Source organism: Ammospiza nelsoni, chromosome 6 (assembly GCF_027579445.1).
Source record: "Ammospiza nelsoni isolate bAmmNel1 chromosome 6, bAmmNel1.pri, whole genome shotgun sequence".
NCBI lineage: Eukaryota > Metazoa > Chordata > Aves > Passeriformes > Passerellidae > Ammospiza > Ammospiza nelsoni.
In genome coordinates, this window is record NC_080638.1 from 58,236,906 (window position 1) to 58,249,435 (window position 12,530).

Sequence of the window (12,530 nt, forward strand, 5' to 3'; positions counted from 1 at the left end):
ACAGAATTTCAAGAATGTGATAGAAAAAGGGTAGCTTATTATGAGAAAGGGCAAGAAAAGCACTAGAAGGAATACACATATTAAAAATCTACAAGGCTGAAAATATATGAAAATATTTAAAAAAATCTTTAGGCATCAGTGGAGATGCTGGTGTGGGGGGAATGCCAGTACAGTGGGCTGAGCTCCAGCAAACCCTTTGTTCCCAGGGGTTTGAGCTGGTGGAATCCAGGGATATTTTATGTAATGCTCAGGTTTTACTCTGTGTCTTCTGCTGTTTGTAGAGAGGGCATCTTTCTGGGCAGGAAAACAAATGTTTAAAGTTGACATTTAGGCTTAAAGACTATTTGTAATGGATCTGAATAAATGCCTTGAGTGTAAAAGTAGATTTCACAAAATCTAAACTTCTATTTTTCCCATTGGTTGGCTTTTAAATATTTTAAAATCTGCTTTTCTGTAGAAAATCCAATAATCTCCAGATTTTTTTTTTCAAAATTCATGCTTATAAAGGAAAAAGATAGAATTACTGTTTTTTAAAATACATGTTCCACATCCAATAGAATAATATTTGCAGAATGTGCAATCCAGTCACAGTTATAAACACTCTGAGTAGGGCATGTATAGCTCATGCAAACTCAGTGTCACTTTTATGTTTAAATCAGTATGCACACCTGAGTGAATGTCTGTTGTTGTCATAACCATTCTTTGGCTATTATGAGGAAAATTTGTAAAAATATCCCTTTTTTCTCCCCCAAGAACTGCTGAAAGGAACATTTCCTGTAATTTTTATGCAGCAATGATTGTTAATAGTTATATTTTAATAGCTTTTTAGCAGCAGTGAATGGGACCATATAGTTCCATAGCTGTAGTCAAAACGAAATTGAAAACTAACAGTAAAAATAAAGAAAACATTGAAGATTACCATGGACTACAATTTAAAAACATCTGCTTTGCCCAGTGTTACCTGACACTCTCCGTCATTCCAGGGATGCTGGCTGTGTCTTGCAAAACAGAATCAGACCTGCCAGGAAGAAAAAGTTCCTTCTCTCAAGCAAAAGAGTCATTATCAGCTTTGGGCACAGATACAATTCAGCATTTAAAACTCAGTTTGCATGTTAATTTAATGTTGCTTTCAAGACATGTATCAAATAAAAATAAAGCATGCTGTCTTGCCCAGATGTGTTGAATAAATGAATGCTTTCTAAATTGTTAAGGAATTGGGGCTTATATCGGTGTTTTGTGGTGTAGGAGGCTTCTTGCATTACCAGGATTATTATTATTATTAAACAGTTATCCTGTTTGATCACAAATTCTTTTCAGATGCCCACTTGGATTTCCCTCTGAAACGCCAAGGTAGAAATTCCTGTCACAAATAACTGCATCTGCTGTGTAACACAAGGAGGATTTTATTATACTTTGCCACTGACAGCAGCCCTTTCTCCCTTGTGCTTTTGTCCTTTCAGAATCCAGTTTTTTGTTGGGAAACGCCCAGATTGTGGACTGGCCCGTAGTTTACAGTAATGACGGATTTTGCAAACTCTCTGGGTACCACCGAGCTGACGTCATGCAGAAGAGCAGCACCTGCAGGTATGCACATTGCCTTTTCTGCTGCCATTTGGTGCACTGGGAAACTTTTAATCTGCTGGGAAGAATGGTGAGGGTTTGGGAGAAAGGATTGAGGTGAGAAAGGCGTTGTTTTGTGCGTGTTGAAGTCTTAAAATGGGATTTAAATGAAACTGATACAGAATTTATACAGCTCACAACTTACACAGAACATGGTAAAGCACCTTGAAGTTTATCCTGGCTAGTATTGGTGAGAATATACTCTAGTTAACGATCCAGTAAAGAGAGGGGAGTTTTAGATGATATAGTTCAAAGCCATTTTTGCTAGATTGTTCTGAGTTCTGTTACATGTCAGGAGGCAGTGGCCTCTTTTGCAGCCCATGCTGGCCCCTATTATTAAGCATACACAGAGCCCAGTAATGCACAAAGTACATCTGTATTCCCCAGAGAGTGATTAGGCTGCTGATATATTTACTCTAAGCATTGCAGCTTTATGGCTTTTTTTCTTTTGTTGGTGGTCTCTCAGGAGCCAGCAGCTGTGATTTGTGGCTGGATGTGCATTTGAGCAGTGCCTGCTGCCTCCTTTAGAAAGGGATGCTTTTGGGGAAGGACTGGCTCCCTGGTGTGGGTGGAATGTGTGTGTGAGGGACAGGGGCAGGAAGAGATACAAGTTTGTGTAGGTTTTCCCTTTCTGCCTTCAGGGACTGACCAGTTCCAGGCATTGGGGACAGAGGATGGAATATCTGGAAGTGTTCAAGGCCAGGCTGGACAGAGCTTGGAGGATCCTGGTCTGGTGGAAGGTGTCCCTGCCCATGTCAGGGCATTTGGATCTTTAAAGTCCCTTTCAAGCCCAACCATTCTGTGATTCTGTGATCAGCAGTGATGATTTCTGGGAGATGATGCTGCCATACCCTGGTGATCAGTTGATGCTTCAGCTGGCAGGGGCAGGGTGGGCAGGGATCCTGTCCCTGGAAGGGGACAGCCACTGCTTCCTCCAGAGAGCAACACCTGCTGGTTATTGTAAACAAGGTGCCCTGACAAAGGCAGGAATGATGAATCTGACTCCATGTTCTCAGAAGACTAATTTATTACTTTATGATACTATAATATATAAAAGAATACTATACGATACTAAAGAATACAAAAAGGATACTTACTAAATGCTAAAAAGATAATAATGAAAACTTGTGTCTCTTTCCAAAGCCCTGACATAGCTTGACCCTGATTGGCCAAAGAGTGAAAACAACTCACAGCAGAATCCAATGAAACAATCACCTGTGGGTAAACAATCTCTAAACAGATACTAACAATGTATATCTAGCCCCTAATCCAAGTTGGTTTTATTACTGATCATGAGTGTGATAAAGGACAATTTATAAATATTGCAATGTTTGGTCAATGTTTCCGGCTATAAGTGCTTCAAAATCATCTTTCAGCCATACTTTTCTCCTGGTAGTGCACTGAGAATTCACTATATTCTCTTTCCCACCCCATCCCCTGCATTGGGACTGTTCATGTGCTGTGTAGGTGTGGCACTCATGGACATGGTTTAGTGATGGATGTGGCAATGTTGGGTTAACAATTAGATTTGATGATCTTGGAGGTCTTTCCCAACCTAAATAATTCTGTGGTTCTGTGATTTTAAATCTCAGGTGGTCTTGCCTGATACAGATCACAGGGAGAGGTGGATCAGCTGAAGGCACTGGAGGTGTGAGTGAGTTTTGTTCCAGCTCAGGCAGTGAGCTAGTCCTGTGACAGGCTGGTAATTCCTTTGAATTTGTACTTCTCTCATCTTTTTAATCAGCAACAGTATGCTCACTGGCAGGAAAATCACTTAGAAATCCCTCAGTATGGGTGCCAGTCTCCTTAGTTTCACAGGCACTATATAAAAAGCACATTGTACATAGGAGTCAGGCTATATTGGGTGATGGGAGTTGATATGTGTTCTTTCTGAGCTCACGTGGCACTCAAAACTGCATGTGTAGCTTGGGCTGATATATAGAATAATTGGTATAAGTGAGTGCTAAAATGCAGAGAATTTTTAGGTGGAAGAACTTTTCATCTGCTGTGCCAGGTGAAAATGAGCTGACAGCCCAGGAGGAACGGGGTTCATGGGACTGAGACACCTCTAACCTCCATTTAACCAAAAAAAGACCTGCTGGAGGTGTAGGTCAGCCAGCATCCAGGAAAATCACTGATTTGTGCCCAACTGTCCCCAGACATGACCATGTGTGTCTTCATGAAAGAATAAACAGTTGTAAAACACTGAAATGCAGTTTAATGTTGCAAGTTATTTCAGTATTTTCTAAATATTGCTGCTTATCAGCTAAGCTCTGTGATTTCCTCATGCCTTTGGAAGAGCAGGAATCCTTTAATGGACCTACCCTGGCATTTGGCACTTGGCATTCACTCCAGGCTTTGCTCTGCTTGCCTTTCCTTGCACATGAGATTTTCCCACTGGAACACTTGGTCAGAATCTCTGCCCTGCCTTGTTTTGATTTGCTGCCCTGACATGTGGGATTAAAAACCAGCCTGCAAGGGAAATCCTGGCTCTAGTGCAGCTAATGGCAAAATTCCCACTGTGCTCAAAGAAATGGGATTGTGTGTGGTGGGTACAGCTGGACTTGAAGAAGGGTGGATTTGGGGTGGCACCTCTGTGGCCTGAGTTTTGTGTGTCCTTGCAGTGCCAATGGTGTCTGCTCTTCACCTTACTAAATATGTACAGATGTGTGTATCTGTTTTTGCTGTTCCTCCTGGGCAGATGTTTGTCTCCTGTAATTGCTGCCCTGACTGCTTTTGGATGAAGAGAGCTGTAAATTTGGTGTACGGCTGGATGCCTTCAGTGCTTCACTTTTCCTCTGTCCTGGATAATTCCTTTCAAAGGAAGGAGGAATTTTTGCAGTTTGCTGCTGCCCTGCAAACCCAGACCTGCTCTGATGCTGCTGCTCTGCATCCTGGCAAAGGACAGAGCAGCACAATGTGAACCTTCAGACTTTGAGGCTTTTCTATGCCAAGAGATGCTTTAACAGGAAGGTGGGAGCCCAGGCGTCCTAAATGACAACTGGTCTGTTTTAGAGGTGGAGAAAATATCTAAGATTGTTCCTCTCTCTGTGTACTTCAGCAAGTCTTGCTTCTCTTTGATAAGTGTGTTTTCTGTGTAGTAAGAGTCCCAGTAGCAGAGTGGTTTTGATATTTATGTCTTGTACAGTTTGCACTCAAAACATTTGACAAGCACAAAATAACAAAAAAAAAAAAAAAAGGCAGAAAAAGACAGAGTGATTGACTAAAGAAGTAGGAGTCCCTCCATGTGTACAAAATAGGACAGACTAAATTAAATTAAACTTGTGATAAGCAAAAATCTTATATAACTCATGCAGTAAAAGGCTCTGAGGTTCCTTTGGTGCTGTTAAAAATTACCTTCTGAAAAATGTTTTTAGTGTTCCAGAAGCCTTTAAAATGTCTCTTTATGTGTGAATATAATATGAGATTTGAGCATTACAGGTTTACTGCAACAATAAGCTGCTTGTAATTTAAAACATAAAGTTGATTGATCATGTTCTGCAGCACTAACTGGTATCGTCCACCTCTCATAATCAAGTAGGATTTGTCATTTTAACACTAATTAGTGATGACTTTCTGTATTATAAATGATGTAAAATCAAGCACTCAACAAATTCTTGCTATTTTTTCCTTCAGGACTATGAGAAACATTGTTTTAAGTCTCAAGAAAACAAAAAAGAGATGCATCAGAGCATTAAAAAAGGCATAGATTAAAAAAATAATTAAAAATATCAAACTCTTTTTGCTGTCCTCTCCTGTATAAATGTATAAAAGGTTATCAGGTGAAATGGGGAAAGGCAGGTATGATGGCAGGTCATTTGAAAAGCAGCAGTAGGCTGTGTTCTGCATGTCCTCGAGACACCTGTGCTTGTTAATGACAATCAGGACATTACTGAGGCCTCGTGCCTGGCTAAAACCATTTCCTGCTGTCAGCTCCTCTGGTGGCACCTCCTTTGCTGTCCCAAAGGTGACACCATCCCAGCACCACCACCTTCACCACACAGCCATGCTCCCAAGTGCCACATCCTCGTGTGTTCTGAGCACTTCCAGGGTTGGTGATCCCACAGCGTTCCTGGGCAGCCTGCTCCAGTGGCTGAGCACCCTTTCAGTGATGTTTTTCCCAATGCCCCATCTAATCAATGCCTGTGCTGTGTTAGCAGTGAAGAGGCAGCTGTAGTGACTCTCAGATGTTGCAGCCACTCTGATGCCTCCATCACCCAGACCGGGTGTTGAATTTGCTGTATTTGACAAAGGCAGGAATGATGAATCTGACTCTGTGTTCTCAGAAGGCCAATTTATTACTTTATAATACTGTATTATATTAAAGAATACTTTACTATACTAAAGGATACAGGAAAGATACTTATTAAAATGCTAAAAAAGATAATAATGAAAACTCGTGACTCTTTGCAGAGTCCCGACACAGCTTGGCCCTGATTGGCCAAAGAGTCAAAACAACTCACAGCAGAACCCAATGAAACAATCACCTGTGGGGAAACAATCTCCAAACACATTCCACATGAGCAAAACACGGGAGAAGCAAATGAGATAAGAATTGTTTTCCTTTTCTCTGAGGCTTCTTAGCTTCCCAGGAGAAAAACCCTGGGTGAAGGGATTTTTTCGGAGAATGTGAATGCTACTACCAGGCACCACCCTGTTGTGGGAGCAGCTCCATTGCTTCCCTGGGCTGGCTGTGAAGGGAAAAGATTCATGGTCTGGCCTTCATTGAGTACTTTAATGCTTGCTGAGCCTCTAACCACTGTGTTGTTTTATTGTTTCTTTCAGAGCACTAGACATAAAATAAATGTTCATTGAACCTTTGGAGGTCTGTTGATCAATAAGAGAAGCTGCACTGAAACCACAGATGCACTGATAGCTTTTCCCTTTCATATTCTCAGGGTTTTCTGTTTCTGTTTCAGCTGAGGCTCAAACTGTTTGTGAACTACGAGAAGGGGTGGGGGGAGGAAATAAAGTCTGATCAATTAAAATTATATTCATCCAAGTGTCTGGAAGCTTTTATCTGATGTTCCATTTTCTTTCAGGCCTGTAATTGGGAATTAGCACAGGGCAGCCTTCACTTATTTTTAATCCATGGGAGAATGACAATAAAAGCCTGGCTGTTTCCTTACAAAGGCTGTCAAAAGCAAGGCCAGGGGGTTGGGTTTGCTTACACCAGCTGGAGGTCTGACCTGGAAAAGAATGCAAAGATGAGATGCTTAAGTGGCAAGAAATAGCAGAGTTAAAATTACATTTTTACATTCTCAGCCTGGAGAGGGATGAGTCTCCAAAAACTTTCTAGTATTTTCCACTGAACTATTAAAGAAATGCAGTATACAGTAAGGAAAATGAGGATGGATTTGGTTGTCTGATCGTAGTGGGGACATAGCTACACATTGCAGTCATTGCTCCTCACTGTTTAAATCCTACCTCCATTTGGATTGGTATTTAGTAAAAGAATTCAAATTATCTCATTGTCCCAGATGCATCTTGACAAGATTAGACTTGCATCCATTGGTTCAGCCAACAGCCTTTACCTGTAGTAGCTTACATCCCTCCTCTGGAAGGATTTTCAGGAGGATTGAACAAAATTTGGGAGATTTTAGAGGTTTTGGTCAATTTTTTCTGTTTTGACAGGAATACTGCCATGGCCTGCAGCTGTGGTGATAATGGTTTCATAAGCTGTCAGCTTTTTCTAACCTTATATCCTCAAAGATATACTCAGTAAAGCACTTAATGAGGCATTATGTTGGATTTATTTGCAGTAAGGAGGTGGTCATGGTTACTTGCTATAGGTGTCCTTGTGACACTCTAAATATTTAAATGGGGTGTAAATCATAATTAAACCTTGGTAAATGACAGTTCATAGCATCTTTAATGCTTTTGCTATTTAGGGTGATTGTAACAATGTTGTTGCTTGTCTAGAAAAAAAGAGAATGTTTTTCTTTTTTCAGTTTTATGTATGGTGAACTGACAGACAAGAAGACCATTGAAAAAGTCAGACAGACTTTCGACAACTATGAGTCAAACTGCTTTGAAATTCTCCTCTACAAGAAAAACAGTATGTATATATTTGTGTGTGGTGCTGGGAGTGGTAAAGCATATTGAAAGCATGCAATAGACTGAAAGAAATTTTTATTTTGACATATGGGTAAATTTGGGGCAAGATTTGGAAAAGAAATAGGCATTTTGGTTGCCACAGCTCAGGAAGAGATCTCTCTTTTTAGGCCAAGCATTCAGATTGCCAAGAATAGTAGTTGTTCCCTGCTGTCTCTAGTCTGACTCCTTCTTTCAAAAATATATTTAGTTTTGAGGATTGTTTCCTTGAAGGGAAACTGACTGGGCTAAGTGAAAAGAAATGCTGAATGAGGCTCCCCCACATCCCTCAGGAAACTCCCCCAGGTCTCCACAAGTGAGAAGCCAGGCCCTGGTTGTGGAGTGGCTGCTCCTGGTGCTGTTGAGATGCCTCTGTGTGTGTAAACCAACATGTGCCAGCTCTGGGGAGAGCATTAAGCTGGCACATAGCCCAGGGATTAGTTAGAAAACCAGGGACTTGGTGTCTCAATGAGATTCAGGGCCTCTGTTCCTTCTTTTTGGTGGCATTGGGTTTGCAGGAAGTTGCCAGAACTGGAGATTTTCTTCATTTTTTCTTAACCATGAGCCATTCCAGCCACATTTTCTGTCCTGGGCAGCACTGGCTTGTTGATTTAGAGCACATTCTGAGCACAGCCCATGCTGTTGTGTGGCCTCCTGCTGGACTCGTGCATGGTGGACAGATCTGCTGAGCTGGTGGTTGTGCAGCCTCCTTCCCTAGCACAGGCCATCTTCCAAGATAGAAAGCCAAAACTGTGATTAAAGGTGCTCCAAAAAAACTGGTTCTTCTGTCTGCACAGAGTTAGTCCAGGTGACAGGGTTGGTGGCCAAGAGCAGCCCAAGACCAATCCTGATGGAGATGTTCTCCTCAGTCTGGCTTTCAGTACAGGGTACAGAGGCTGTGGGGCTGGGGATCTTTTCCCATGGTTCACCTGCCTGGAGCCCAGAATCTGAGGCCATGCTTCCCCTGGGTGGCCTTTGATGCTGACATGGGATTGCCAGAGCTTTGCCTTTTATGCTGACATGGGATTACCAGAGCTTTTCCCTCCATGCTGTGGCTGAGGGAAGTGAATGCTGTGCCTCAGGAAAGAGCTCCCTGTGCCTGACTGCCCCATTTCACTGCAAACTCACCCAAACCTTTCATGACATTGAAGGGAACGTCCTGGACACCTCCTCTTATGCTTTACCTCTGTTTTCCCTTTTTAGACTCAGTCTTCCTGTGTGGGCACAAGCAGGAAATGCTTGTAGAGTTCTCAGTTCTGCCTGCATCAAGGCATTTTAGCCAACATGTTAATTAAAGGGAGAAGCCAGAGCAGCTCTGAAGTCCAGCTGTTCCTGCAGGTGCCCAGGGGAGCCCTCCAAATGACCTCTTTTTGGTTCCTAAGCATATGGATGTGTCTGTTCCACAGATCTTCTGCTTCTCTTCCTGTTTCCTGTGCATTCCAGGTCACCTGGATGCCCCCTCACGTCAGGGGAATCTCCTGGGACAGGCTCATGTTGGGTATCTTTGCCAGTGGTGGTGCCCAGCACTGCCATGCCCTGTGTCCATGGGATTTCCAAAGTGGATCCCAGAGACCCTGTGCTCGCTCCAACCCTGGCTTCTCTTAGTAAATGCTGCTCTTAGCTCTTGCTCTAGAATGGACCTGCATTATATGCCTTTCTATTTTATTTATGTATAAGAAGAGAAAAGTCTTCTTTTGGTGACTTTCCTGTAACAAGGCAGATGCTTTTTGCTTTGGGTTGTGGATTGTCTGCTGGAGCTTGATGATGCTGCAGAGATTTATTGAGCTGCAGTTGCCTTAATAAAATCTTCACCTTTGCCCAGATCTCTGAGCCTACACTTTCCATAAATTATGCAGGATTACAGAAGGACTTTATGGAAAATTACTCAGTATTTCTCTCTGGGCTTGAGTCACTTCCCATCCATAACATCTGTTGTCAGCTTTCTTCTCCATCACCCAGAGCCCAGGACCTCAACCCCTCACTGATGCTAACAGGCTCACTCTGGGCTCCAGCTCAGCAGCTGCTGTGCTCAGGGTTTCCTTCCATTTGTCATTCTCTGAGCCTTGTGGAAGATGGTCCTTAGGAAGAAACTGCCTGCTAATCCCCCAGGCTGGAAATTGGAGCAGAGAAGGAAATAAAGATTAGTTATCTCTTGGTATGAATGTACTTCTGCAGAGTGTAGGTGTGGAAAAGCTTGTGTTTATCACCTACACGAGGCTTGCAGTGCCTTCAGAGAACCCTCCCACCCACATTTTTAAACTGAAGGTCCAGGTGTGTATTTTTGATAATGTGGCACAATGTGTTATTTTTTTGGTGTTTTTTTTGCTTGTTTGTTTTTTTTTTTGTTTGTTTGTTTTTTTCCTTTACCCATTCCCTTTTGCTTCTGGCAGAGGGAGATTTTGAGGTTTTCAGGTTGTTTTCCCATCCTTCTCTGCTGTGTTAGAGGTGATCCTTAAAGGATGATGTTCTCTGGCAGCATCTGTTTGACTGCTGCCTTCAACACTCCCTTGGTGTGTTCTAACCCAGCTTATAGCTTCCAGCTTCAAGACTTGAAAGCTTGCTACAACCCTCTTCTGCTTTGCTGCATTCCCTTATTATATAGTCCTTACCTCTGCCCACACAACTATTCACCAACCACATTAGGACTGCCTACATATATATATATATATATATATATATATATATATATATGTATGCATATGCATGCCTCTCTATATGCATATCTATATGGTAATACTCAGGAAACTTCTTTACCTGCTTTTTGCTTTTTCTCATTTTGCTGCTTCTACAGCAGTAGCCACCTTGCCTCTGTCTTTGATTTTTGTCAGCACCCTTGTGCAGGGTGTTTTGCCTACTTGCTTTCATCTCCAAGGGTACCAATGGATTCCCAGGTATAAGTGCAAATTACTTCTCCAGAAAGCTGCAGCACTCTGTTTTAGTAGTTATGAAAAGTCTTTTGTCTTGGGTTAGCAACTGGGAATTAAGATAATCAAGTAATCAGCATAATAGCTTTGGAATTGTCACAAAAAAGCAGTCCCACATCTCTCCCACTTCTCCAGTTTACTGGCAGTGAGTTACTGGTTTAATCTGGGTTGAATTTCAATAAACCCTTGTGGGTTTTAACCTTCCCCACAGTAATCCTAGCCCAAATGGTTTTCTCTGCCCTCTGGGACCTGTGCTGCAGCTCCTGGCACAGCTCCCAGACCTGGTGCATCAGAGGAGATTTGGGGGGGCCAGCAGTGCCCATGGGGGATAACAGTGGGCAAGAGGCTTGTGTCAATGTGTCAGCTCTCAGGCAGCTCAGGAGAAAAGCCATTCTGTCAACTGGCTGAAAGCACATCAAATCCCAGAGGTAATTATCTGGCTGTGAAGGCATTTAGGGTGCAGCGCACGTAGGTGCTCGTTTGGGAGGGACACGGAGCTCTGCTGGATGGAGAACATCTGACATTCCCAGCCCTGCAGGGGAACAGGGTTTTCTAAGAAAATTGCTCCAGTGTTGTAGGATTTCACCCCTTGTGGAGCACACCTGCATGTATGTAGGGCACTGCCATGCGTGTGTTAGCCTGGAAGCTTCAGCTCCTGAGCACCTGCAGGAGCCCTCTGCAAATACGGGGGATTTACCAAAAGCCAAGCTGGCCACTCCAAAACCAAGGGCTCTTTTTGGCTGTTTATTTGGTGGGTGGTGGGACTTGAAAAACATTTGGTTTCATTTCAGAAGTTAAGTAGAGATAACTGTGCTGGGAGAGTGCTGCACTGGGCAGGGCAGTGAGGAGGTGGAGGTGTGACCTGAAACACAAAAAAAGAAATCAAATCTGATTTGTCCTGGTAGGACATTGAGAGTCCAACTCAGATCCTCTTAAATAATGTAGTCATATAAAATTTGGAGCAATTCACAGTATATTCCATCATTTTTGGATTTGATAGCTCCATGTTATGTAGAGAGGGAATCAAAGATGCCATTCACCTGGTTTTTTTCTCACCTTTCTACATTTCAAACCTCAGTTTGTGCAACATGCTGGGAAAAAACAAGAACAAGAGGGGAAGAACAATGTGTTTTATTTCAGAATAAATTTTTATATAGCCTTCTGTCTCTGTTTATCATCTAGTTAGGTTATTGAAGCTGTAAAAATGGGAATATGTTTTCCTTGGAGGAAGTAAAACTAAAAACTCTGGAAGATGTGGAAATATTGAGATACACAGCTAAACTACATGTGTGTGTTAATAATGTGTAAATGTTGTGGGTTGGGGGTAGTTTGTGCTACACCCCATTCCAATGTCACTTTTTTCTCTGTTCCAGGAACCCCAGTTTGGTTCTACATGCAAATTGCACCTATAAGAAATGAACATGAAAAAGTGGTTTTGTTCTTGTGCACTTTTAAGGATATCACTTTATTCAAGCAACCGATCGAAGATGATTCAACAAAAGGTAAACATGAAATACATTATTATATTTTGTGAAGGATAGAAGTAAATGCTTGAGCTCAGACCTGTCCCAGGGATGTGTCATGTCTGTGATCTGTGTCTTGAACTGAGGAAATGTTTTGTGACTTGTCAGAGTTTCAATGCCACTCTCCTAAATTAGTAAAAAAAAAAAAAATAGGATAAGTTACCATGAGTGGAAATTCCCTACCAATGTTTTTCTAGAGTCACAAGCCTTCATTTTTCTTTGTAATTCACTTCTTCATCACTACAGCAGGCACTTTCTAAAAATTACACAGTTTTGAATCATTTGAATGCTGTGCTGTTTTGGGAGATCTTTCTGTTATGGGACAGGTGTCATCTTTTCAGGAAAAAATTAATTCCAGCTCCTTGTGATG

At 42.1% G+C, this 12,530-nt stretch overlaps 1 protein-coding gene across 1 annotated transcript in view; it reads left to right on the forward strand.

The window, feature by feature from the left end:
- The window catches only part of KCNH5 (potassium voltage-gated channel subfamily H member 5), a 151,800-nt gene that overhangs the window by 11,888 nt on the left and 127,382 nt on the right, over positions 1 to 12,530 (forward strand). The window contains exons 2-4 of the mRNA XM_059474554.1: positions 1,461 to 1,584; positions 7,572 to 7,678; positions 12,011 to 12,139. Of these exons, the coding sequence (XP_059330537.1) occupies positions 1,461 to 1,584; positions 7,572 to 7,678; positions 12,011 to 12,139 (360 nt within the window). The remainder of the gene's footprint in view (positions 1 to 1,460; positions 1,585 to 7,571; positions 7,679 to 12,010; positions 12,140 to 12,530) is intronic.